At 36.8% G+C, this 23,365-nt stretch overlaps 1 protein-coding gene across 2 annotated transcripts; it reads right to left on the reverse strand.

Moving 5' to 3' along the window:
- Positions 1-19,413: 19,413 nt before the first annotated feature.
- LOC130995766 (protein GAMETE CELL DEFECTIVE 1, mitochondrial) lies at positions 19,414-20,946 on the reverse strand. Of its 2 annotated transcripts, XM_057921178.1 has the most exons (3): positions 20,344-20,946; positions 19,877-20,054; positions 19,414-19,795 (listed from the first exon to the last, which is right to left on the reverse strand). In XM_057921178.1, the coding sequence occupies exons 1-3, from the start codon at positions 20,886-20,888 to the stop codon at positions 19,589-19,591; spliced, it is 930 nt and encodes a 309-aa protein (XP_057777161.1). In that variant the 5' UTR covers positions 20,889-20,946; the 3' UTR covers positions 19,414-19,588. The 2 variants fall into 2 exon arrangements, with proteins under 2 accessions (XP_057777161.1, XP_057777160.1); XM_057921177.1 differs by having other exon boundaries at positions 19,414-20,054.
- Between the last annotated feature and the right edge of the window lie 2,419 nt (positions 20,947-23,365).

The following is a 23,365-nucleotide window of genomic DNA, read 5'->3' on the forward strand; positions in this document are numbered from 1 at the left end:
CTCTGACGAGCATTAATTACGGACGTCAAAATTCATTAAACCCGACTTGACGCGCATATTTCAAACCGCCCATGTCTTTTCAATTTCCCTAAGAAACTGTTCATCTTCCACGATCACACTTCCCTCATTACACCCACTCCTCCATCATCCGTTACTTTTGCATTTTCTCTAATTCCAAAATCCACAGCACTCTACTGTGAGATTACTCTCTGCAAAATTTCTCTTCTTCAACAGATTTCAAACTTGAAATGGCCAAGACCAACTTCAAGAAGAACGACAACAAGAAGGAGGCTCCGATAGAGAAAGAAGTCAGATACGAACAGTCCGTGCAAAAGGACTCCTTCGAGAAGAAGCCTGAATACGCGAAAGTTTCGACAATTCTCAACCAGCACGGATGGACCAAATTCGTCACCAGTGAAGCGAAATATCTACTGGATGATGCAGTCAGAGAATTCTATAAGAATATCAAATTCAACGACTCCGGAGAGCTCATCTCGAAAATTAGCGTCTGCACCGCGACAGATTGTATTGAAGAGACTCTCAACGTCTCTAAGATTGTCAGAAAACTGTTCAAACTCCCGAACAGTGGATCTTCTTTCTCCAGTCTGACTGATGAGGAAGCTAACAAGATTCTTAAGTCTGCTCTGAAGGATGAATCTGAATCGACGGAAAGCCAAATCACACTTTCCCACCTTCATCCTGAGTATGCCATGCTGGGCAAGATCATCCAGAAATGCTGGATAGGTGCAACCGGAACCCCCGACAAAGCTTCTCAACCCCAGAAGAATGTTATGGCAGCTCTTCTGAAGAACGAATCCTTCAACTGGGAAGAAGCTTATCTGAAGCTTCTCTACAACGAAGCCCACAACACAAGGCCTGCGACAATGGTTCGACAAGGGAACAGGGTTTCCCAGATTATCATCCAAGGAATAAAGAAGCATAGCTTTGTGCAATGGCCAAAGATGATTGATTTCACAGACAGTCTTCGTCTCTTTAAACCTGCAAAAAGAGAACCCAAACTTTCTCCGAAGACGAAGGTAATCAATATCTCCTCCCCACAATCATCTGGATCTGACGCCCCTGAATCCCCTCCATCAAATCCTCCTGCTCACACGAATGTGCCCCGCCGATCCCGTTCCACCCTCCATCAAAAATCCTCCAGAAAGCCCATCTCACCAAAATCCAAAGGCAAAGCTGTCTTGGAAATTACCCCTGAACCAGTCTCTACTGGTATTTTAGAGAAAATTCCAGAAGTCGTTGAACTACTATCAGAAGCTCAACGAGATGCTACAAATCACCTTCAACGTCTCCTTGGTGATTTTGATACGTCACGAGAAGTCTATCAGAATCTACACAGACTTTTTACGTATACCTTTCTGAAGACAGCACCCTGCCCTCGGATCAACAGTCTTCACAGCAATCAAGCCGAAGACTCATTCGAAATGGAAGAGGCATCCTTGATTAGCCTCTTTCAAATTGAGAAAGTTTGGGATGTAATTTATGGCTTTGACAGATTTGCCATGAATTATCTGAATTCTTTCAACCAGTCAAGACATCCCACCCCATTCAATGATGATGCTGGCACTTCGAAGGCATCTGAAGAGCCCCTCATCTTTGAACAAGTAGCTGATTTACTCAGCTCGTCACCACATTGCCAGGATCCCCAACAAGCTCCAGCATACGATTCTGCTCCACCGGCGGAATCTGCAGCTGATCCTGCCGCTTCTGAACAACTGATGACTGATCCGATCAGTCAGTTGAAATTGGTCTCAACTCCTCCATCAACCTCAGTTGAAGACAATCAACCCGGTCTCATTGAAATACATGCACCTCTCTGCACTTCGCCAGCAGCAGAACTGAAATCAGCTGACAATGCTGATCCCACATCCTCTGAAGGACGAGTCGAGGACATCACCAAGTCTCCTCAGCCTTCATCACCACCCCTCTTGAACACTGATGAGCCTACACTATTCGAAGGCATTTCTATCAGTCAAGAGCGGACGAGTTCTCAGCTTCCTGCTGAAGAAGAAGCTGAATGCCCTGCTCCTCCGAGCAACGCCGAGGCATCCACTTCAAAAGCTCCCGTTAACGCTCAACAAGCGCAGACCTCTTCTGCTGATCCAGATATTCCGATAGAACACGTTGAGCTTTCTCGCCCAACAGGACCTGTTCTATTCGATTCAGACGAAGACACTGATGATCTCCTTACATCTGGAAACATAATCGACCGCGCAAGAATCAGTTTCTGATTCCCGAAGATGTAGAAGATCTGATCGATGTCCTGCTCGAGCACATCTCCAATCAACAGCATGAAATCGAGTCACTTCATCATGAACTCGAACGTCAGAACATCTACGGAGAAAAGTTTGTAAGGAAACTCAAAGAAATTCAGCAACAGGCAACGGATGACATGATTCATCATGCCAATCTGATCCATAAGCTCAAAACCGACTTGCTAAATGAGGAGATTGCTCTTATCAATTTCAAGAAGGAAATGATTGATCCAGACGAAGGTCTTCCCAAAATCAAGAAGGACCACAATGACTTGTGTAACCTCTTTCTTGAAACAGAGATCAAGACGAAGACGCAACTTCATGAGTTTAAAACTCGGGTTGACAAATTGGAACTCGAATTTTTGCAGACGTTCATGCCTTCGACTGAAGTCAGTCTGCTTGTTGCAGAAACAATGCACCCTGTCCTGACTCGCCTTGCAGCAGTTGAACAGCAACTACAACGTCCTCAAGAGTCCCCTGACTCTGCCCTTCTTCAGAAGATGTTTAATGATCTTCAAGAGCTGAAAAGCCGACTCCCTCCCGATGATGCCAAAAAGGGGGAAGAGGATATGAAGAAGCTGCGCAACCGAAGGGAAGAGGATTGGATTCCTCCATCCTTGAAGAAGGACTTTGACTTTGCCAAGGCTGATGATCTGATCTCAAAGCTTGCTCCTACTACTGCCTCAGTTGATCTAAACAGAAAAAGAGCCAGAGAAAGCTCTTCAAAAGAGCCAAAGGTCAAGAAGACGAAACTCGATTTTGCATCAAGCCTGCTGGAAGGTTAAAGGCTCCAGCACTACTTCAGTGAAGGACTAATGGTATCATACTTGGACAAGTTTGAACGTCAAGACAAATGGATACCATCTGAGTTGAATGACTGGTGGGAGAAGACAAAGGAATGCTACACCAAGTGGATGGTTTTCGCCAACATCCAAGGTGATAGAGACTACCGGAATGATGCCTGGAAATATTTTCTGTTGCAGCAGCCAGAACGAGATTTGGTCTTGAAAATGTAAGATGCTCAAAGAAAACTCGGAACTAGCATTCCTGATCCAATGAAGAAGATGGTGGCTCCACCAAGGATCAAGAATGGAGTCAACAGAGACAAAATCAAGGCAGAGATCAGAGCCATCAGCAAGATCTGGAATATGAATCCAGACTCCCATGCAGCCAAAGAAATCAGGGAAGCAGTCTTCAAGTTGTATAATCAGAAACCTTGAATCTTTTGGTTGTCTTCTGCCTTTCAGTGTTGTTCTTTTCTGTTTCTAATTGTAACTTAGACTGATGACTTATCGGTCTTTCTTTAATGAAAAGAACTTCTTTTTTATCTCAACCTGAAGACAATGACTCTTTGTCCAGTCTCTGATTATGTTTTTCTGTCTTCTCCTGTTCTGTTTTAGAACTGTTTCGTTCTTAACTCTAAGTACAAGTTTTTAGGTACTACTGTTAAGAGGGGAACTGTTTTCACCCCAATTTTAGAACTTGTGCTGTGAGTTCAGTTTTTTTTGTTGTCTAGAACTGCTGTGTGGTTTTGGCATCATCAAAAAGGGGAAAATTGTTGGGAACCTTGTGGAATATCCTAATCCTTGTTTTAATGATACCAAAATTCATAGGTCGTAATTGTAATAGACTAGAATTGTTTTGAACTCAAGTGTTAGAGTTCGTTTCTAGTTTAGTATGCGGTTCTGAAGACTGAAGACTGAAGGACGAAGGACTGAAAACTGAAGATACCAACTGAAGTATCAGTTGAAGAATCAGTTTGGAACTAATTACTTAATGCGTGCCACAGACTGATACTATAAAGTCAAGTATCAGTTGAACATTCTTCCTCGGACTGATCTTCCAACGTTCAAAGAAAGCCACGTACTCACAAGAGTACAGCCGCATTAAATGCAGAGATCTCAGGATCTTATCTCTGCAGAGGTCATTTCTATTTGGTGGTCACTTTATCAGAGACGTCACATCTCATGTCCCTCAAGAGAGCCGTTTCCACCAGACAAGGAACCTCGAAGATTGAAGCCTCAGCCCAAATTCGAATTGCTCTCAAACGGAAGAAATCTTGAGGACGTTCTACGCCAACGGATCTATTCAAGAGTTCTCCTACAAATAGTGCTCGAGGATCACTTCAACCTTCATCGATTCAACGACATAAGTTGAAGCTCTGCCAAAATCGCTACTCAGCCTAAAGCTCAACCTCCCCAAAGCTTGAATCGAAGAAGAGAATTCCAAAGCCAAAATCAGTCACTGCTGATTACATACATTCTCTTAGACCTTAGACAAACCACTGTTTACCCAGAAGCCAAGGTCAAACTTGCTACAAAGAACTTGTTCTTTGCAGTATAGTTGGCACTCGTTCAAACCTCCTTTCCAAAAGAAAGATTTGAGTGTTTTGAGTGATTCGGAGTTCAGAAGGGTTTTCTGACTCTGAGAGTCTTAGCGTGGGTTGTGCTAAGCAAGAGAAATCCGACACGAGTCAAGTGTGGGTACTGAAGAAGGGTTTTCTTCAGTGGTATGGTTGTGTGCACCCGGCAAGCACACGGTTTGGTTTGCAGTGCACCTGTTAAGCACTTGCGGAGTGGATTGTTGGTCTGATCAACCGACCGTGGATGTAGGAAAGGGTTTTTCCGAACTACGTAAAAGTCTCTGTGTTGTTTACAGCTTTCAGTTTTACATTCCTACTTGTGTTGCTTTAATTGATAAACTAAATACTGATTAACGGCAAAGAGAAACCTAAGACCAACAACGTGCTCAACCGAGGCTATTGCGAAACTAAGTTTAATTTCTGCTGCGTATGATATTAGTCTGACTGATCTATCTTTTGATAGTCAGGAAGAGTGTTATAATCTCTGTTTTAGCAAACTCGACTGAAGCCCATAAGTGCATCAGTTAAGTTCCAGTAACTTAACTGATAACTCCTTACTGAAGAGCTTTCAGTATCAGTCGTCAACCCTGTTTGGTCAAAACTGTTTTCAGTCAACAGGTGTCTTTGTTTGCGTGTAAAGTTTCGTTTAGATCTCTATCTTGAGATCCCTCTGATTGAGGAATTTGTAAAAATAGCCCATAAGTGTATTCCCCCCCCCCATACACCTATTCGAGACCGCCGGGACCTAACACAGGAAATTGAAAAAAATTGAATAAGCATTTCAAAATCAAATTGCATACAAAAGTTTTCCCTTAATTACCAAGTAATCAAGAGACTGCTGTGAAGCAACAATTCCCTCAATTACACACTATCCAAAATTTTCTAAGGATGTAGGGCGTGAAGCTCGTCAACCGCAAAGTTGTAGGCACTGCTATCGAAGAAAAGAAAAGACGGGAGACAACAAAGAAAAATAGAGGAGAAAGAGAACGAGGATATATAGAGCAGCCAAGTTTGGAGAGATGACATCGTCATGCTCGACGTCTTCACCGCGGTCATCTTCCTCGGGAGGAAAAGAAGGCGGCGAAGAAATTGTTAGAGAGAGAGGACTGTGAAATGAGGATTGGGGTTTGTGAGGGGGTTAAGGCATAAATTAGATATATATGAGCCTTAATAAAATTGTCAATTAGTTCTTAATTTTGGTTTAAAGTGAAAATAGGTCATGTTATGTGGAATAACTTAAAATATAATTAATGAAATGGAGGAAGTATACAGTTGATGGAAAAATCAAATTGTAATTTAAAATCTAAACATGAGTTGGATTTGACAGAGATGGGTATCAACTTCGTTGAAACATCAAGCAAATTGACATACAATTTTATCAAAGAAAAAAAATTAGATATATAGTGATTGGGGGGTCCAAATAATTTAGCAAGAGTTTGTGATCTCCAAAGAGTTGAGAAGCCCACCACTTGTTGGACACATTTATTTGTATATTGTCTCCCCAGAGATATCATTATCATCTTATCAATTCATGATGGTTGGACCTTGTTGATTTTTACATTGATCAAGGATTCAAGTATTTTATCAATCTATACTATATTAAAACAGCAGTTTTCAATTAGAAATTGATTTCAAATCAATTTGAAAATTGAATGGCGATTTTGTAGTTAAGACAAAATTGAAGATTTATTTATAAACTCTATTTATTCTTTTCATTTTCTTTTCTTTAACTTCTTTTTTTTTTGTTTTATTTATTTCTAAAATTATGAAATTCGATTAATTATAAAATATTCAATATGCCTATCAAATTAAAGATCACGATAAGAGCTTTAATTTGATATAGTTTATGTAAATATAAGATTTAAAATGTAAAAATTATATTAGTTTAAATATTAAAATTTTAAAAATTTCTCTCTCCTCTCTCATCTTTTTTTTACTAAATCTATTCTTTAATTAATTTTTCATTATTTTTTAATTTTGTAAACTTTTTTTTTAAGATTCATAATTTAAAATAAAATATTAAAATATTTAAGTCAACTAACTCACATTTCTAACAAACGTTTATTTACAGTTCTAGAATCTATAAAAAGGGTTTTATTTTCTTTTTCTTTATCTTTTTATTTCTTTGTTTGTTCCTTTCAAAATTTTTGAAATTCGTTTAATTATAAAATATTTAATATGCATATTAAATTAAAGATTGTGATAAGAACTTTAATTTGATATATTTTATTTATAATATAAAATTTATATTTATTTAAAAATTAAAATTTTTAAAAATTATCTCTCCTCTCATTTTTTTTGAATAATTTTTTTAGTTGTTTAAATTTTTAATTTTTTAACTTATTTTTTTTATTTACATAATATCAATTTTTTTATTATTGTGGATTCTTTTTTTTTCAATATTCAATAAAAATATATTTAATTAGTTAAAGTTAATTTTTTTTATTATATGTATAAATGTGATATTGAGTTGTTATCAATTTTATATAAATTTAGAAATATAAAAATATTTCCCGTGCATTGCACGGGGTGCAAATGCTAGTTATAAGTTAAAATTTAAATTCATATTTTCATTATATATTTGCAATCAATTGCTGGTCTTTATAATTGTCATCAAATATGAATCGAGATCTAAATTTTAATATGACACAGTTAAGACGATCTCACATACTACTTCATTTATTAATTGAAAATTAGGAGAAGGTACAATTAAGTTTAGGTTGTATGAGAATATATATATACATACATAGTAGGGTTGAGTTCAACAGAGAATTATCTTTTTATTCATCATGAACAAATCTATATATTTTACGAACAGATCAACATAACTAATGAACAGACGTATTTAATAAAAATATAGAAAAACTCGCCACCAGCAGGATTCGAACCCGGGGCAAATTGTTGTTCATGCATGCGGTACATTGATCTGTTCATTAAAATTATAGATTTGTTCGTTTTTATTTTACGAATTCTCTATTCACCACAATATTTAGCTTCTCTGTTGAACCCTTCTCTACATATATATATATATATATATATATATATATATGTGTGTGTGTGTGTGTGTGTGTATTTTTCCTTAAAAAGAAATGAGTTGAATAAGGACTTCATTAATTGCCATTAATTAGTGAAAATGATTCGATGAATTTTCAGGGAAAAAAAAAGAAAAAGAAAAACAATTTGGTGAAAATCTAAATAGGAAATTAAATCACTATTAATATATAAATCTTGTTGCATACTACTCGCTTAACATAAAAACAGTCACGAATATGTTGTGGTATGGAAAATCTTAGATCTTTTACGTTAATGAACAAATCTTATTTGATGAAGCTGGCTTGCAAGTTAATTCAGGGAACTGTTTGGGCGCATTCCATTCTGAGATCGAGATATCTAAACAATTTTGGGGTTGCAAAGGATTCGGTGTCGAACTCTTCTGTTTGGATTGGGATGAAAGAAGAAGTCAATCAGTTGGTGGATGATTCTTATGTTTGTATTGACCGTGGTGAGCATACTTACTTTTGGCGGGATGATTGGCTTGGGTACAAGCTTGTGGATAAACTTAAAATTCCGATATATATGCATGATTTTCTGAGCTTCTCGGTTAGTGATTATTTTTAAGATGGTGTTTGGCATTTCACGACATCCTTTGTTTCTCGTTTTCCTGATATTGTGGATGATATTCTGCGTATTCCGATGGGCGGCCAGAGGGATACGAGATATTGGAAACAGTCGGTTAAGGGTGAGGTTTCGGCCTCTTTGGCTTTTTCTAATATTTGCCATCGTTTTCCTGCTGTTATCTGGGGCAAATGGATCTGGGAGGACTTTATTCCGATGAGGCGATCTATTCTCTGTTGGCGTGTCCTCCATGGGCGCTTGCCTACTTTTGATGTTCTGATCCGGCAAGGGTTAATTGCGCCCAATGCTTGTTCTTTGTGTCTCCAAGATAGTGAGACGATTTCGCATGTGCTTTGGGAGTGCTCGTGTGTTCGCCCTATTTGGACTGATTTTTTAGGTTGGTTTGGTAAAGAGAATCTCTTGGGGTGCATGGATATTCATTCCTTCTTAGTTCTGGCTTGGAATCTCTCTTGGAGTTCCCAAATTGGTTCCTTTTGGAAGGCGGGAATTATCACTCTGATGTGGCGTATCTGGTCGGGACGCAATGCGCTTATTTTTGAGGATTTGTGCTTTGATAGACGTGCGGTTTTGGCCTTTGTCAAGGCTTACTTTATGGAGATTGATGGGGTTTTCCGGAAGTTGGGTAATATTTCTAATTCTTGGGCTGACTATTCGATCACTCGTGCGATTGGGGTGAGGAGCCGTGCTGCTCCTCCCCCCTGTATGGTGGAGGTTCACTGGTGGCCTCCCGTTGGTCAATGGATTAAAGTTAATACAGATGGCTCGGCGGCGGGAGCTCCTGGAGTTATTGCTGCGGGTGGGGTTTTTCGAGACAAGTGGTCTCATGTCCGAGGTTGTTTTCATTTTAAAGGCGGCAACGGCTTTGATTTCGAGGCGGAATTGTTGGCTGTGATCTATGCTATTCACATTGCTCATACCCGAGGCTGGCGGCATCTGTGGGTTGAGGCTGACTCTATGTATGTGGTTCACCTTTTGTACTCTCGCTCGAGTGATGTTCCTTGGAGATTTAGGGCGTTTTGGCAGCATACTCTTCGCCTGCTTCGGGATTTTTCTTTGATGGTCTCGCATATTTACCGTGAGGGTAATCAACCGGCAGATATTATGGCCAATGATGATCGGCAGGAAGGCTGGTGGCCTTTTGCGATTGAGGAGATTAGGATTGCGGTTGCAAGGGATATGTCGACGCATAGTCATATCCGTATGGTTATATAAGCAGGTTCGTTGGTTCCCTTAGGCTTTGGTTGGGTTGTTTTCTTTTGTTGTTGGTCTCCTGTTTTCTTTCTTGGTTCTTCTTCTTCCGGTTTTCTTGAGCCGAGCTTCTTAGGGGTGATGGTTAGGCCGGAACTCCTGAAGTTGTCTCTTCCCGCTCCTGAACCGAATGTGAGTCTTTCACGAGTACTCTTTTTCCTTCTAAGGTCTCTTCTTCTTAGAAGGTTTTAATGAGGCTCGGTCTTTTGTTTGCTCTCTTTTGCGCTTTCTTGGATGTTTTGTACTCTTTTACTTTTCCATTAATACAAGCCTTATTCTCATCATGTTGTGGTATGGAAAAATGGGAGCTTGGAGTTGGGGGACGTGGAATGAAATGCAGCATGAGTAAAAATATGTCACAAAAATGCTTAGAACCTTCAACTATTTTCCATTTAATCTCTTATACCACATAGTTGACATCAATATTTGATGACGGGCATTTACTATTCAAGATTAATAGTAATATATATGATTTGATATTTTTATCTTCAATATCATAATTTCTTCAATACTATCCTTTAATTGGATATGAATCATTCAAACATGTTAGCTCAAATTATAAAAATGATTAAATATCTTAATTAGATATTATAAAATTTAAATACATCTTCATAAAATAAATTAATTGACCTACATATGCTATTTATATATATATATATAGATATAGATATAGATATAGATATAGATATAGATATAGATATAGATATAGATATAAATTAATCATCTATAATAAACGTACCTAAATGTTAGAAGTATACCGACCTAGTGTAGCACTTGTCTATTATTCGTGATTGCCCAAAATAGTCATTAATAGAGAAACATATAGTTGGCCGAATCATAAAATACAAAACCCCACCATCATGACGTACGTACACCATATCGATCACGATTTAAATAAAAACTAGCGTCCAACCCGTCGAAATTCGATGGAGTATTATTTTTATTACTATAGCATATGAAATAGTTTATATATAAATTATTTTTTCAATTAATTTGATATGATCAAATTAAATTAAATTAGTATTACAATATTTAAAATAATATTAATCTTAATCACTTTCGCCAATTAAATATAGGTTGTGATAATAGAAATATATTTTTATATAAATATTCATTTGATGAAGTTTATAAAAAGTTGATGTGGGATTGAATATTTTAAAAAATATATATATGTAAATTTAAAGTATGATATGATGTACGATTGATGTGTCGCATCTGCTATTAATCGTATATCGATAATATTTACTCTTTCTGTCCCTCAAATATTTTCATTTTTTTATATTTTGGTTCGTCCCCAAAACGTCTTCCGAATCTATTTTTAGAAATAATTTCACTAATTATTATTCTTACAATTTCACTTTTTGTGGGACTCGTTCTCCACTTTCACTAACTATCACTCTTATAATTTCTCTCTCCACTTTCACTTTCACCATATATATATATATATATATATATATATAATAGCAAAATAAATCCTATCCTACAAGGCGCCGTATAATCACTTTATTCTAATTTTCCTCAATTTTCATTCATTCTAATTTTTTTAATAATTTTTTAATCAATTTTCATGTGTAAAAAAAGATTTATATATATATATATATATATATATATAGATTGGGCATAGGCATGTATTTTATTTATTTATAACATTTAGTTGAAGAATATCTTTTCTAAAAAATGAATTGACATTTGAATTGATTGCTTTTTGTGGATTAATTTATTGATATACTTTATTTAAGTTTTAGTCACACTTGGAACAATCTCAATTAAGTAGGTATAAGGATTCCTATTCTGGATGCCATCATTTTATTAAGTTAAATTTTTTGGGTGAAAAAAAGATGGATTGTGAGGCATGTTGAGTTCTTGTTGGTTATTGAGTTTATATATATAAGAAAAGTTGGTATGAGGTTAAGAGGGATTTCAGGCGTTTGAAAACAGACGAATGGACCCTCGAAGTGCTAATGTGTTTTAATTTGTTGTAAAAATAATTAGAAATATATAAATAAATAAGAATGAATGAGAATTGAGGAAAATTAGAATGGAGTGATTATACAATGTCACGTAGGATAAGATTTATTTTGCTATAATATATGTAGGATAGGATTTATAATTAAATGGATATATTGGATTTATCTAATAGTTTTATATAATTATTTAATAGTACAAACTTTATCTAATAGTTTTATACGATTATTTAATTAATAGTATAGAATTTATCTATAAATTTATATAATTATTTAATATATAGTTTTTAAATGTAAAAATTGATTAGAAATATATAAATAAATAAGAATGAATGAGAATTGAGAAAAATTAGAATGACGTGATTATACGATGCCACGTAGAATAGAATTTATTTTGTTATAATGTAAAAATTGATGAGCATTAAGCAAATCATCATATATCAATACAATCTATATGTATATTATTAGCTGTAAAGATATGAAACGAGAGTGCTAAAAACTTTCCAAATGTTCTCATAGCAATATAGTAATTCCAAAATGGGATTCCCCACAAAACAAAAAATTTGACTGATGCTTGATGTGCCATATGGCATATATTTCTCTTCATATTATAAAAATCAAGATAACTACTCAATTAATATTCTTTATGTCATGACAATGAAAAGAAGACGGGACAAGAAGATAACATCAATGATTTTATTTTTATTTTTATTTTTTTAAAAAGAGAAAATCATAGCATGTGTGTGTGATGAAACCTATCTATCTATATAATATAACCACTCAAGAACATAGCCGCCCATGCCCTAAAAAGTTGTTTCCAGATGTATGGATCAGTTAGGGCAAAATTTCGTGATTCTTGTGCTCTCTTATTTTTTTTAAGAGAGAAAAAAAAAAAAAAAAAAAAAAAAAAAACTTATTTTTGGGTTCTTTTTTGACTATATAGTTTTGCTTTTCTGGTAGGGATGATTATCATGTGGGCTCGACCATTTTGAGTGGAAAAGTACATGGTTTTCTTGGATTAGGTATTGGAACTTTTGAGGCTTTCATTTGGTTGATATGATTCTTTGATGTGTTACATCAAATAAATTACAAGAAAAAACACATAAACATGCATGGTATTCGCAATTACTTAAAATCGTCAAAATCTCATTTTTAATGTTCCACTTGAAATTAATACTCCCTTTCCTTTACCCCAGTTAACCGATCAATTTCTTTTGGGCGCAAAATTTAAGAAATTAATATTTTAAGTATATTTAAAATCAATAACAAAGTTAATACTAAGTGATTAGATGTATTTCTTTGCGGGTTGGTCTTGTGTGCAGTTGACCGCACCCCATGTGGTAGGTTACTTTTAATAAGCATAAGATATACATTTGTTCGTACAAATATATACTTATGTAATAGTAAGTTGTCATGAATAAAAGTAACAATTATCGTGAATAAATATAATAATTTAGAAATATTACATTTCATTGTAACAATAATTACTTTTTATTACGACAATAATTACTCGACCAAATAGTTAAGAATAAAAGTATTAATGAGTGAAAATAACTAAAAATAAAAGTTCTTATGAATAAAAATAAACATTGTTGTGAAGAAATGTAAACTTTCAAACCGTCTGCATTGTATGCAGTTGATCGCACAGGAGAATTTGCATTTCTTTGCTTATATTAATTTATTTCATATAAGGAAATTGATCAATTAAGTTGGAATGACTCAAAAAAGAATATTGATCAAGTTAGTTGGGACGAATGGAGTAATAGTGAAATACAATGAAATATAAATAAATATAGGACAAATAATTTAACTGATTCAAATAATTTGAAGCCCGTTTCAAAGCAGATGCTCTTTCTCAGCTATTGCCGAAAGAAGGGGCAAAAAAGTGGATTCCTCCAAATAAGAATTTTTCCGCTTAGACGTGGATGTTGTGAGGTGCAACGGTGGAAGTGTTGTGGGGGTAGGTTTTGTTGTTCGTGACTGGAAAGGAGCGCCCCTTGCTGTCGGAGCTCAGCGTATTGGCAGTACTAGTACCACCCTTATGGGTGAGCTTCACGCGAAGCCTTTAAAATGGTATTGGTCATCTCTTGGTTTATTCGGATTCCCTTCTTGCTATTCATGTGGTTCATGACAACCGGGTTAGTTATGAGGCGTTGTGCGATGATTTGCGGTCGGCCTTTTCTCATGCGAAGGAGACTTGTGTATGAGATTTTAGGCATGTTCGTAGAGACACGAATTTTGTTGCTCATTCTTTAGTGACTTTCGCTATTTCTTGTGACGATGTAAGGATCTGGAAGTCAGATTTTCTCAGCTGTCTTCTTGATTTGATTCATCGGCACTTAATTTAATTTAAGATACCGTTTTTTCTTCAAAAAAGCAAAAAAATTAACTGATTCATAACAACTTGTTTATTGTCTAAATACTTATGAAATGCAATAATACGCGAATATTGAGTACTCTTTGATTGAATTTAGTACACAATATCAATTAAATATTTGATTTGTATTTATTAGGTAAGGAAGTTCTAAATATTGAATTTACTAGAACTCCTTTTTAGAAAAAACAAAGACCCGAATTATTACATAGTTTTTTCAATACTTATTGCAAAAATTGAGGGCAGAAATATTTGTTAAAAGAAAAAAAATTAAAATCCAGAGTTTCAAATAATTGAGTTTGAGACCTTTTCTACTCAAATGTGGGATGGGGGTGAATTGAAATTAGAAATAAAATATTTGGAATATCAATCTCAGAACTACTTTTTTTTTTTTTTTGATAAACAATTTTCTTATGGTAGTCATAGCAAAACTCACGTCTACAAAACATAACATAATTGAGACATAGTTGAGCCGACACGTACGTGTTACTCAACAATAACAATCAACAAAGAAAACCAAAAATCAAACGTTTAATTAATACTAATATCCACTATCACACGTCAACTCATACTTACTTTTCCAAATTAAATTTCTAAATTTGAAGGAGACAGCTTCGGAGAGATGAATAACAATCCCGAATTCGCAATTCACACGTCCAAACTTTGGTCTAAATTTATGGATAAAAGGGTTTGAAGAATTAATCCCATACTTGACGTTTGACTTTGATATTTTTTTTACCGCAATTTTCATTGTGCCTAAAAGTTGTTATGAAATCTAAAGGTATATTAGGGTGAAGAATACAGGATATCGCAAGTTACATATAACGGAATAATTTAAAGAGAAAATAGTGAGATTTGATGAGGAAGGGGCCGTGCCGTATTCCTCTAACTTGGATTTGAAACATGGGACATCATTACCATCTCATTTGTCACACTCTTTACTTAGTTTCTCAACTTGGGTTTGTGTCATTTTCATCCAAATTTAAAGCTGATTACTCGGATAGATTTGACAGGCTTACGAATTATTTTTGAATAGGTAACAATCATCATATTTGCCAAAATTACATTTTATTAGAGTCGACCTCAATTAATTTCTGATAGTAGAAGAGTTTGAGCAAATGGAATCGAGTAGAGCCCACCAAAGTACTATGTTTATAACTCCTATTCTATTACATTAGAAGTGGGCGGTTTAATGGGCCATTTAATTAAGAAGCCCAAGCCTGACCAAAAGATTAGTCAACCAAAGTTGAACTGTTTATTACATCTCTTTTATTATAAATTTAATCTTGTAAATTTTTTTGTAGTATAATCTCATTTGGAAATTAACAAGAATTACTTGTTTGAGAAGTTTGTAAACTTGCAACTAATTGTATTGTATAAAGCAAGAAGGTCGTATACCAAATTACCAGAAAATTTATATACTCTCATCACCTCGTACAAATGAGTTTCTCATGGTCCAAAGGATGGACATATATGTATAAAATTTCGCAATAAAAAAAGTTGAACTAAAAAGGGGTTATGGTAAAAAAAATACACAAACTTTGAAAAAAGTTACAATTTTCATCTGAACTTTCAATTAAGCCAAAATATAAATAAATTTATATTTTTGTTGCAATTTTCACCTTAGTTTGAATTTCAGCGAAATTAGAGCTTAATTGATAGTTAGAACTTTAACTGATTTTGATCTAATTTCTGATGATGATGAGTATTTATAAGCTCGGAGGTCTAAGAAAGCAAAACTTAATATATTTGACTTAATTTCGACTGTCAATTAAGCTTCAATTTTGTTGAAAGTCAAACTTAGATGAAAATTACAACAAAAATATAAATTCATGTTGAGAAAGCGCGCAGAGGCAGAGAGAGGATAGGCGGCCGCGTGGATGCGGAGAGAGACGAACGACGTCGAGGCAAATATGAAAGAGAAAAAAAGAGGAACAATGGAGAGGTAGAAGGAAGACAAATTGATTTTTATTTTTTGGGTATAAAAAGAGGAACGATTTTTCTATTTAGTTTTTTTGAGGAATGCATTTTGACGGCAATTCCCATTACTTTGACTTTTAGTATGTTTTGAGTTGTTTTTTTTTTCTTAGTTCTATATATATATATATATAGGCAAAGGTTCAATTGAAAAGGTGTAAATGTAGTGAGAAATGAGAAAGATTTTACACCCTTAGATTAGCTTAATCCAACGGTTCCTATGCTATTTAATATTATACGTTTAGTTGTTGATTAAGGTTAACAATGTCTTTTAATTATTCAACGTATATGGTAAGTCCCCCAAAAGATCGTAACAATATCACTGTTAGTTTTAGAAAATTTGTTTAATTTGAGATATGGAGAATTAATCTAATAGCCATTCCTTAAATTAATAGTAATCGTCGGCTAAACTTAATTTCTTTACATAAATTCATTAGAATTGCAGACGAACAAAAAGTAAAATAATTTCTCATTTTTTGTTGAACTTTAATGGGTTTTTATTGAACTTATCTTATTCTGTAATGACTAAGTCATAGTTAGTTTAACGTATATTTTGGTCGGAAGTGTTCATGATATTTAATCAGTCTCAATGAATGGTGACTACATGTAGTAAGTGATAATCTTATGAACTTTTTTTTACATTGTTTTGAACAGCAAGAAAAACGACAGGAACACCTCCATTCCTTTTTCTGAAAATCGAACAGGAGCTTAAGTGGGCTCCCTTCGCCGGCTCGTTTCCGCGTCGACCGGCCACTAGGCCGTGAGCCGTCAACATGTAGTCGTTCCTTCATCTTCAAGCTACTACTATCACGAATCGAAAAGCCAAAATACTCTCTCTATCTCCCCAACCAACGACCGCAACATCCTTCGGCAACCAACGTCGAATTTCCGATGTAGCAACCGGTCGATTTACGGTCTTTGATTCTCTTTCTCCCTACTGTAACGGAGAGCCGAGAAACCACTATCGTGTAGTCCATTCTTTCATGCACGCAGACGGCTAAGCCGAGAGCCTCATCTTTTCCACACGATCCATGATTGTATTCTTCCGAACAAGAGAGGACGATGAAAGAATCTATTAGGTATGCATCTTTTGAACCTTTACGCTCTTTTTCTTGAACGTCATTCTGCACATCTGTGAACATGACATTGATATATCAGCATATTTCGCCGAAATAGTAAACACCTACGAAACACCCTTTCTGCACTTTTCTAAATGAACGTGTTCGGCGGAGAAGAAGGTTGTGAACGATAAATCTGTAATGACACACCATGGTAATCAATTGATATCTCGATTTGTATGGAAAGTGAGGAATTTAAGCAATTTTCCTATCCTTCATAAATCGGCAGAATAAGATCTGGTCGAGATTACCCTCGATGAAGGAAATAATCAATTTTCTATTAGCTAATATTATTTTTAATTTTGTTGAACGGATCTAATCTGAACCGTTAGATATAAAGAAATCAAAGGATGAGATTGTTTCTTAATTCTAACTATATATATATATATATATAGTTTGGGCTCAATTCGGTTAGTTTGGATAATCTGTATACAAACTTGATTAAGTTTTTTTTTTTTTTTTTCACTTATTGATCAAGGATTAATACGTAAATTTTTGCCCCTAAAAAATACTACTCCGTACTTTTGTATGAAATTAATGCTTTTGTAAGAACCAAACTATATATTATATATATATATACTATAATTTGCATCTCGTGCAATGCACGAGAAAATATTTTTATATTTTATAAAATTGATACTAACTCAATTATCATATTTATAAGTATAATTTATAAATAAACTTTTAATTTTATTATAACTACAAAATTGTCACCCAATTTTAAAATTGATTTCAAATTAAATATTGCTTTTTTAATATATTAGTAATAGATATTTAATAGAACTACAACTTAATTTATATTAAAATTAAAATAGTCAAATATATTTATATATAAATAAGCCCTTTTAGCTCAATTGGTTTAGGAAAACAAAGAGAGAGCAATAAAGAAGCCCAACACAAAAAAAAAGCCCAACACATATATAGATACTATATAGATTTTCATAATTGATTTAGCCGAATAGCATACCAATTGGTTCCAGATTCAATTTCGAATATGAAGTATAACTTATAAGTTATACTCAATCATTACAAATAAATAAATAAATTATTTCAATAAAATATTAAAATATCTATCATTTTCCTTATGTACAATGAATTAGTAATTTGATTACATTATTAATAATGTAGTTTATGACACTTACAAAGTAAGATAAAATCAGCTTCGTCTATTAAACACTTATCATTATGCATTTTTTATTGTGCTAATTATGAAAGAAATATTGACCGCGCATCGCGCGGGTATAACACTAGTTGGTGGTTGATAGCAGATTGTTTCAAATGATACTTGAACAGTAAAGGGTGGTTCTATCAACATACTCGAAAATCAACTACAATGCCTTGAAAATGCATTGTTTAGCTGATGGCAAAGATCAATTATCACATTGCAAAACACAGTAGTGTCAAAAAATGAATTTAAATTATGGATACAACTAGATTAAAATTTCAAAAGCACAAGAACATAAAATTTCTGCAATGTCCAAAAGAGAGTTCAACTTATAGAAAGAACTAAATTAAAATTTCCAAGAAAGAGAGCATAAATTTTCTGCTGCTCAAATGCCTATCTTAGATGAACATCATTCAGTGTAGAGAAAAATCTAAAACATATCTTTTACAAGTAATTATGCAGATACATTCAGAAAAACAAAGGAATACAAAATTTATGTAGATAGTCTATTAACAAGTGAAGTAAAACAAGAACTGAGGGTTTAGGGAAGCCTTTAAAACTAAATTATCATGTATACCTGATATGCCTCTGCCTGATAAGAACTCTGGCATGGTGGATGGACTTGGCCATACCCGCCTTAAAAACAAGAGTTTGCAGACGGCGCTCAAGGAAGTTTTCAACAGTGAGGGACAAGACATAATTAAGCTTGTTCTGGCTCTCATCCAGGAGAGCATACTTGTTCATCCTCCTCAGAAGAGCTTCACCTTCAAAAATACGACGAGGGTCCTTCTCACCAAGAGTCAATAAATTTCTGGCATTATTCCTGATACGGCTCAAAGCATATTGAACCCTCCACAATTCTCTCTAGCACCTGAGACCATATTCTCCAATTCTGCCTGTATCTTATATTTTACCTTAGTTTTTACTCAGATAAATGGGCAACACACGAAAAACCTGATTTTGCAAGTAGTGTAGAGAACCGAATTTCTTACATACACAGCACACAAATTACTTCTACAATTTAATTGTATAATTGTAAAAGGCAGTCATAAAGTCGTTGATTACCATTCGGGAAGCAGATGAAATCCTTATAGCAAATAATCTTGTTTGAAGGGTACAAAACTTAATCAGCTAGCAGTGAAATCTTCCCACCAACAACAAGAAAAAAAATGCATTGCGCATATCTATGAAATCTTTACAAGACATTAATACTTAGCAGCATAATAAGAGAACCAGAAACCAGATTGTAAAACATCATCAAAATGTAGAGTAAACAAATGTTGAAAGAACCACACACGAACAAACAACAGTCTGTTATTAAATCAGCAATAATTCGCGTATTATAGATGTATCAGAGAAGAAACTCCATAACATAACATATTGATAAAGTCACTAGCAAAATCTTTATCCTATTTCCTTTTCTAACTGCAAATTCTACAAGAGCTCTGAACTTGAAGGACATTCATAAAGTTCATCGCCTTTTTTGGGAAGGGTAAGTACCGGCAAAAGGAACCTTGTCCTCTCTATAAGGTTGAGTTGATTCATCTGAGACACTAGGAATTCTTGCGACACTTCCCTTGCCTTTCTTTGCATTCGGCCCTATAACTTCGATCATGTATTTCCATCCATCCACAGGCCTCCTTCGGCTAAATATGTGTTGTTTTATGAAGCTTGCAATCTGAAATCCATTCAAAGGCAGTTGAAATGAAATAACAACACAAACAAAAAAGAAGTAAATTGGCATTTGAATTGTACCAACCTGGAACTTATTGAAGGCAATGCGACGCTCAAACTCTTGAACCAAGATGTCTTCTTCCCTCTGTGACATATCCCATACATTACCATCTGGATTTTTCGACGTGGTTTCCCAGCCATCAGGCTTGTTTTTGAACTCGGAGCCACCAATTTTGGGGTTTCCAGGTGCAGAATCAAATATCCTATATATATTGAATGAACCACAAAATGTTTCAGTTGTATAAACTATCCGGCAATAACATAAGTTGACAAGTATATCTTCTCCCAAGCCTAAATATCCATAAAAGATGAGTTTTTCGATTTGTTTCAACAACTTCTACAATAACCAAGATCATCACATACAGTGTCAATGTTGTACTAACTCTAGGCATGATTTCTGCTCAAAATCATAATGCAGCTACTAATTACTAAAAATGGAAAACGAGATTCATTCGTTACGCGATACATGATCGAAAACAGAAGAATACTTACTCGGAGGCGCTATCGAGCAATTTCTCGATGTCGTCGGCGCCGGAGACGAAATTCCCCAACTTAGCCTCCTCCTGTTTCTCAATCTCCTTCGCCCACAGGCTGGCGTGGATTTTCTGCTTCGTCAGCCGATAATCCCTCTTAATATTCTCTAAGCTGTAGAGAGAAGAAGATTGGGAGGAGGTGGAAGAGGATTCCGCATTTCGATCAGAATCCTTCTTCGCCGATTTGCCCTTCCTCTGGTCCCAATTATCGTTCATGTCCTCCACGAAAGCCTTGGTCTCGGTGTCGATTTCTTCCGGCGGGGAGGAGATTGCAGTTTGGGGATTCTCCGCGGCGGCAGGGAGGGAGAAGCTGACGTCAGATTCCCATGGGGCGCGGGAGGATTTGCCCGAGAGGTCGTCGGGAAGCCAGGCAGTTTCCCACGCGTCATTCCACTCTTCCTCACCGGTTTTGGAAGTTCGTTTGGTCGAGAGAGGGCGGACGGCGGCGGTGTTAGGGTTTAGGTTGTGGGTTTTCACGACGGAGGCTAGTCTGCGCATCATCATAAACTCAAGCTAATTTCTTTTTCTTTACAACATTCATTTCTACTTCACTTTCTATTTTATTTTACTTTTTTATTAAATTATTATCTTATCAAAGTTGTAAACTACTCCCTCCGTCCCAAGAAAGTTGGCCACATTTCCTTTTTGGGCGTCCCACTAAAGTTGGCTACTTTCCTTTTTGGGTAAAAATTACACCAAATTAAACTCTATAATTAATCAACTAATCTACACCTAATTAAACCTATCTTCTACACTCAATTAAAATTTTCTAATTAAATCTAAATCACCTTTATTTAAAAACACACACACAAAACACACACTAACACACGCACACAGCCACCCCACCTCTCCCCAGCGCCCCACCCCCTTCTCTCTTCTTCTCCGGCGGGTGCCACCCCCATGGTCGCCGCCGCCTCCTCTCGCCCCTCCGGCCGCTGTCGTCGTGGTCTTCGCCGCGACCACCGCCGACCCTTTCCCTCTCCCTGGCCTCTGCTCTCTCCCTCTCGCCCCACCCCCTTCTCTCTTCTTCTCCGGCGGGTGCCACCCGCATGGTCGCCGCCGCCTCCTCTCGCCTTTCCGGCCGTCGTCGTCGTCTCAACTATCTCCCTCCCCCAGCGCTGCTCCGCCTCTCCGATTTGGGGCTAGGGCTCCGCCTCTCCAGTCGGCGCTTGCCTCTTCGAGGTGCGACTCCGGCGTCAGGGCGGCAGACCGAAAGAGATCGAGGATAGGCTGTGGTGTTCGAAGCTCACATGTGCACCGATTTCCTGGGCAAGATTCTGGTTTGGGCAAGATCTGGGTATGCGATTTGGGGTTTGGTTTGGAGGAGAAATGGAGTTTTTCAATTGATGTTACGCATGTGCCTTTAGATTGATTAACACGAAAGATGATTAATTTTTAGATGTTTTTGGCATATTCGTGTTTTCGATTTTGTTCACACACTATTTGGGGCCTGATTTGGAGGAGAAATGGAGGTGCGATTCAGGCGGGTAAAGGCGGTGTTTGGTTTTGGGGTCGTCGATGTCGCCGGCGGCGGCGCCGCCGCCGGAGAAGAAGGTGAGAAGAAGAAGAAGCGCCCAATGCGAGAAGAAGAAGCACCAGATTCAGTTTTTTTTTCCTTAATTAACTCATTAATTTTGATGGGCCCCACTCAATTAAAACATAACACTCCATTTCTTAATCTCCGTGCCGAAAAGAATGTGGCCAACTTTCTTGGGACGGAGGGAGTAATTTTTTAGCTGGTCTTTCGTCCAATTCTAATTTTGCACATAAACTTTAAATTATAGCATGATAATTACTAAACTTTAGATTTTATCTGATTTTGCTACTAATCCAAATTCTGATCATATATCAGACTAATATGACGTGCTTATTGTTAATAATAAAAAAAGGGCTAATTGTCTGTAAATTCCTAACGTTTACATGGAATTGGTTTTTGCACCTATTTTTATTTTTCTACTTTTAAATACCTAACCTAACCTTTCGTTTTTGTCTCAAATTTGTCCGGTCACCGGTTTTTTCTTACGCCGGCGTCGGAAATGCCACTGTGGCAGCCGAAATCGCTGATTTGGCAGCCGGAAATTGACACATAACCTATTCATTGACACGTGGCAAAAATTTTTAAAAAAAAGTAAAATCCCACCCCCCACCGTCTTCTTCCTCTCCCCCCTGCCACCACCACACGCCGGCGCCACCACCACCAGCGTCGCCCCCCTGCCGCCACCACCACCCTCTCCATCCCAGAGCCGACCAAGGCAGCCGTGCTGGAGGCCGTCGCGGAGGCGCTGCGCCTCGGCCTCGTGGAGTCGCGCGACGCCGCCACTTCCCCCCACACAATTCTGTGAAATTTCAGAAAACTAGGGTTTGGGGGTGGGGAAGAGAAAGGGGAAGACGATGGGTGGATCTGGGCGCTCGATTGATGGAGGGGGCGGCGTCGCCGCCTCGTAGTGTTCAATTGATGGGTGAAAAGGGATCTGGGCGCCACCACCACCACCACCACCACCAAATTCGTTCAGTCCTTCCCACCACCAGCACCAAATTCCCAGCAAACATCAAATTCCCACCAAATTCTGTCATCAAATCCTCCTAGCACGATGAAATTGAGAATGAGAAAAAGGTCTCCACAATTGGAGCGTTGAAGGTCGACGGGGAGGGCCGACGCGGGTTTGGAAAGGGGGAGGCGGAGGGGGAAGTGGCCGCGCCGAGGTGGGGAAGGGGGGAGGGCTGACGCGGGTCTGAAAAGGGGGAGGGGGAAAGCGACACCACAATTGGAGCGTTGAAGGTCGACGGGCACTGGTGGTGGCGGCGGTGGGTGGCGGCGCTGGCGGTGGTGGAGGTGGCAGGGGGCGCGCTGGGTGGGGGAGGGGGGAAGGGGTGAAAAGACGATGGGGGGAGGGGAGAAATTTTCTTTTCTTTTCCACATGTTTTTTTTTTATTTTAATTTTTTCATATATTTTTTCCACATGTCACAAAAGTGACACCAT

Source organism: Salvia miltiorrhiza, chromosome 7 (genome assembly GCF_028751815.1).
Source record: "Salvia miltiorrhiza cultivar Shanhuang (shh) chromosome 7, IMPLAD_Smil_shh, whole genome shotgun sequence".
Taxonomy (NCBI): domain Eukaryota; kingdom Viridiplantae; phylum Streptophyta; class Magnoliopsida; order Lamiales; family Lamiaceae; genus Salvia; species Salvia miltiorrhiza.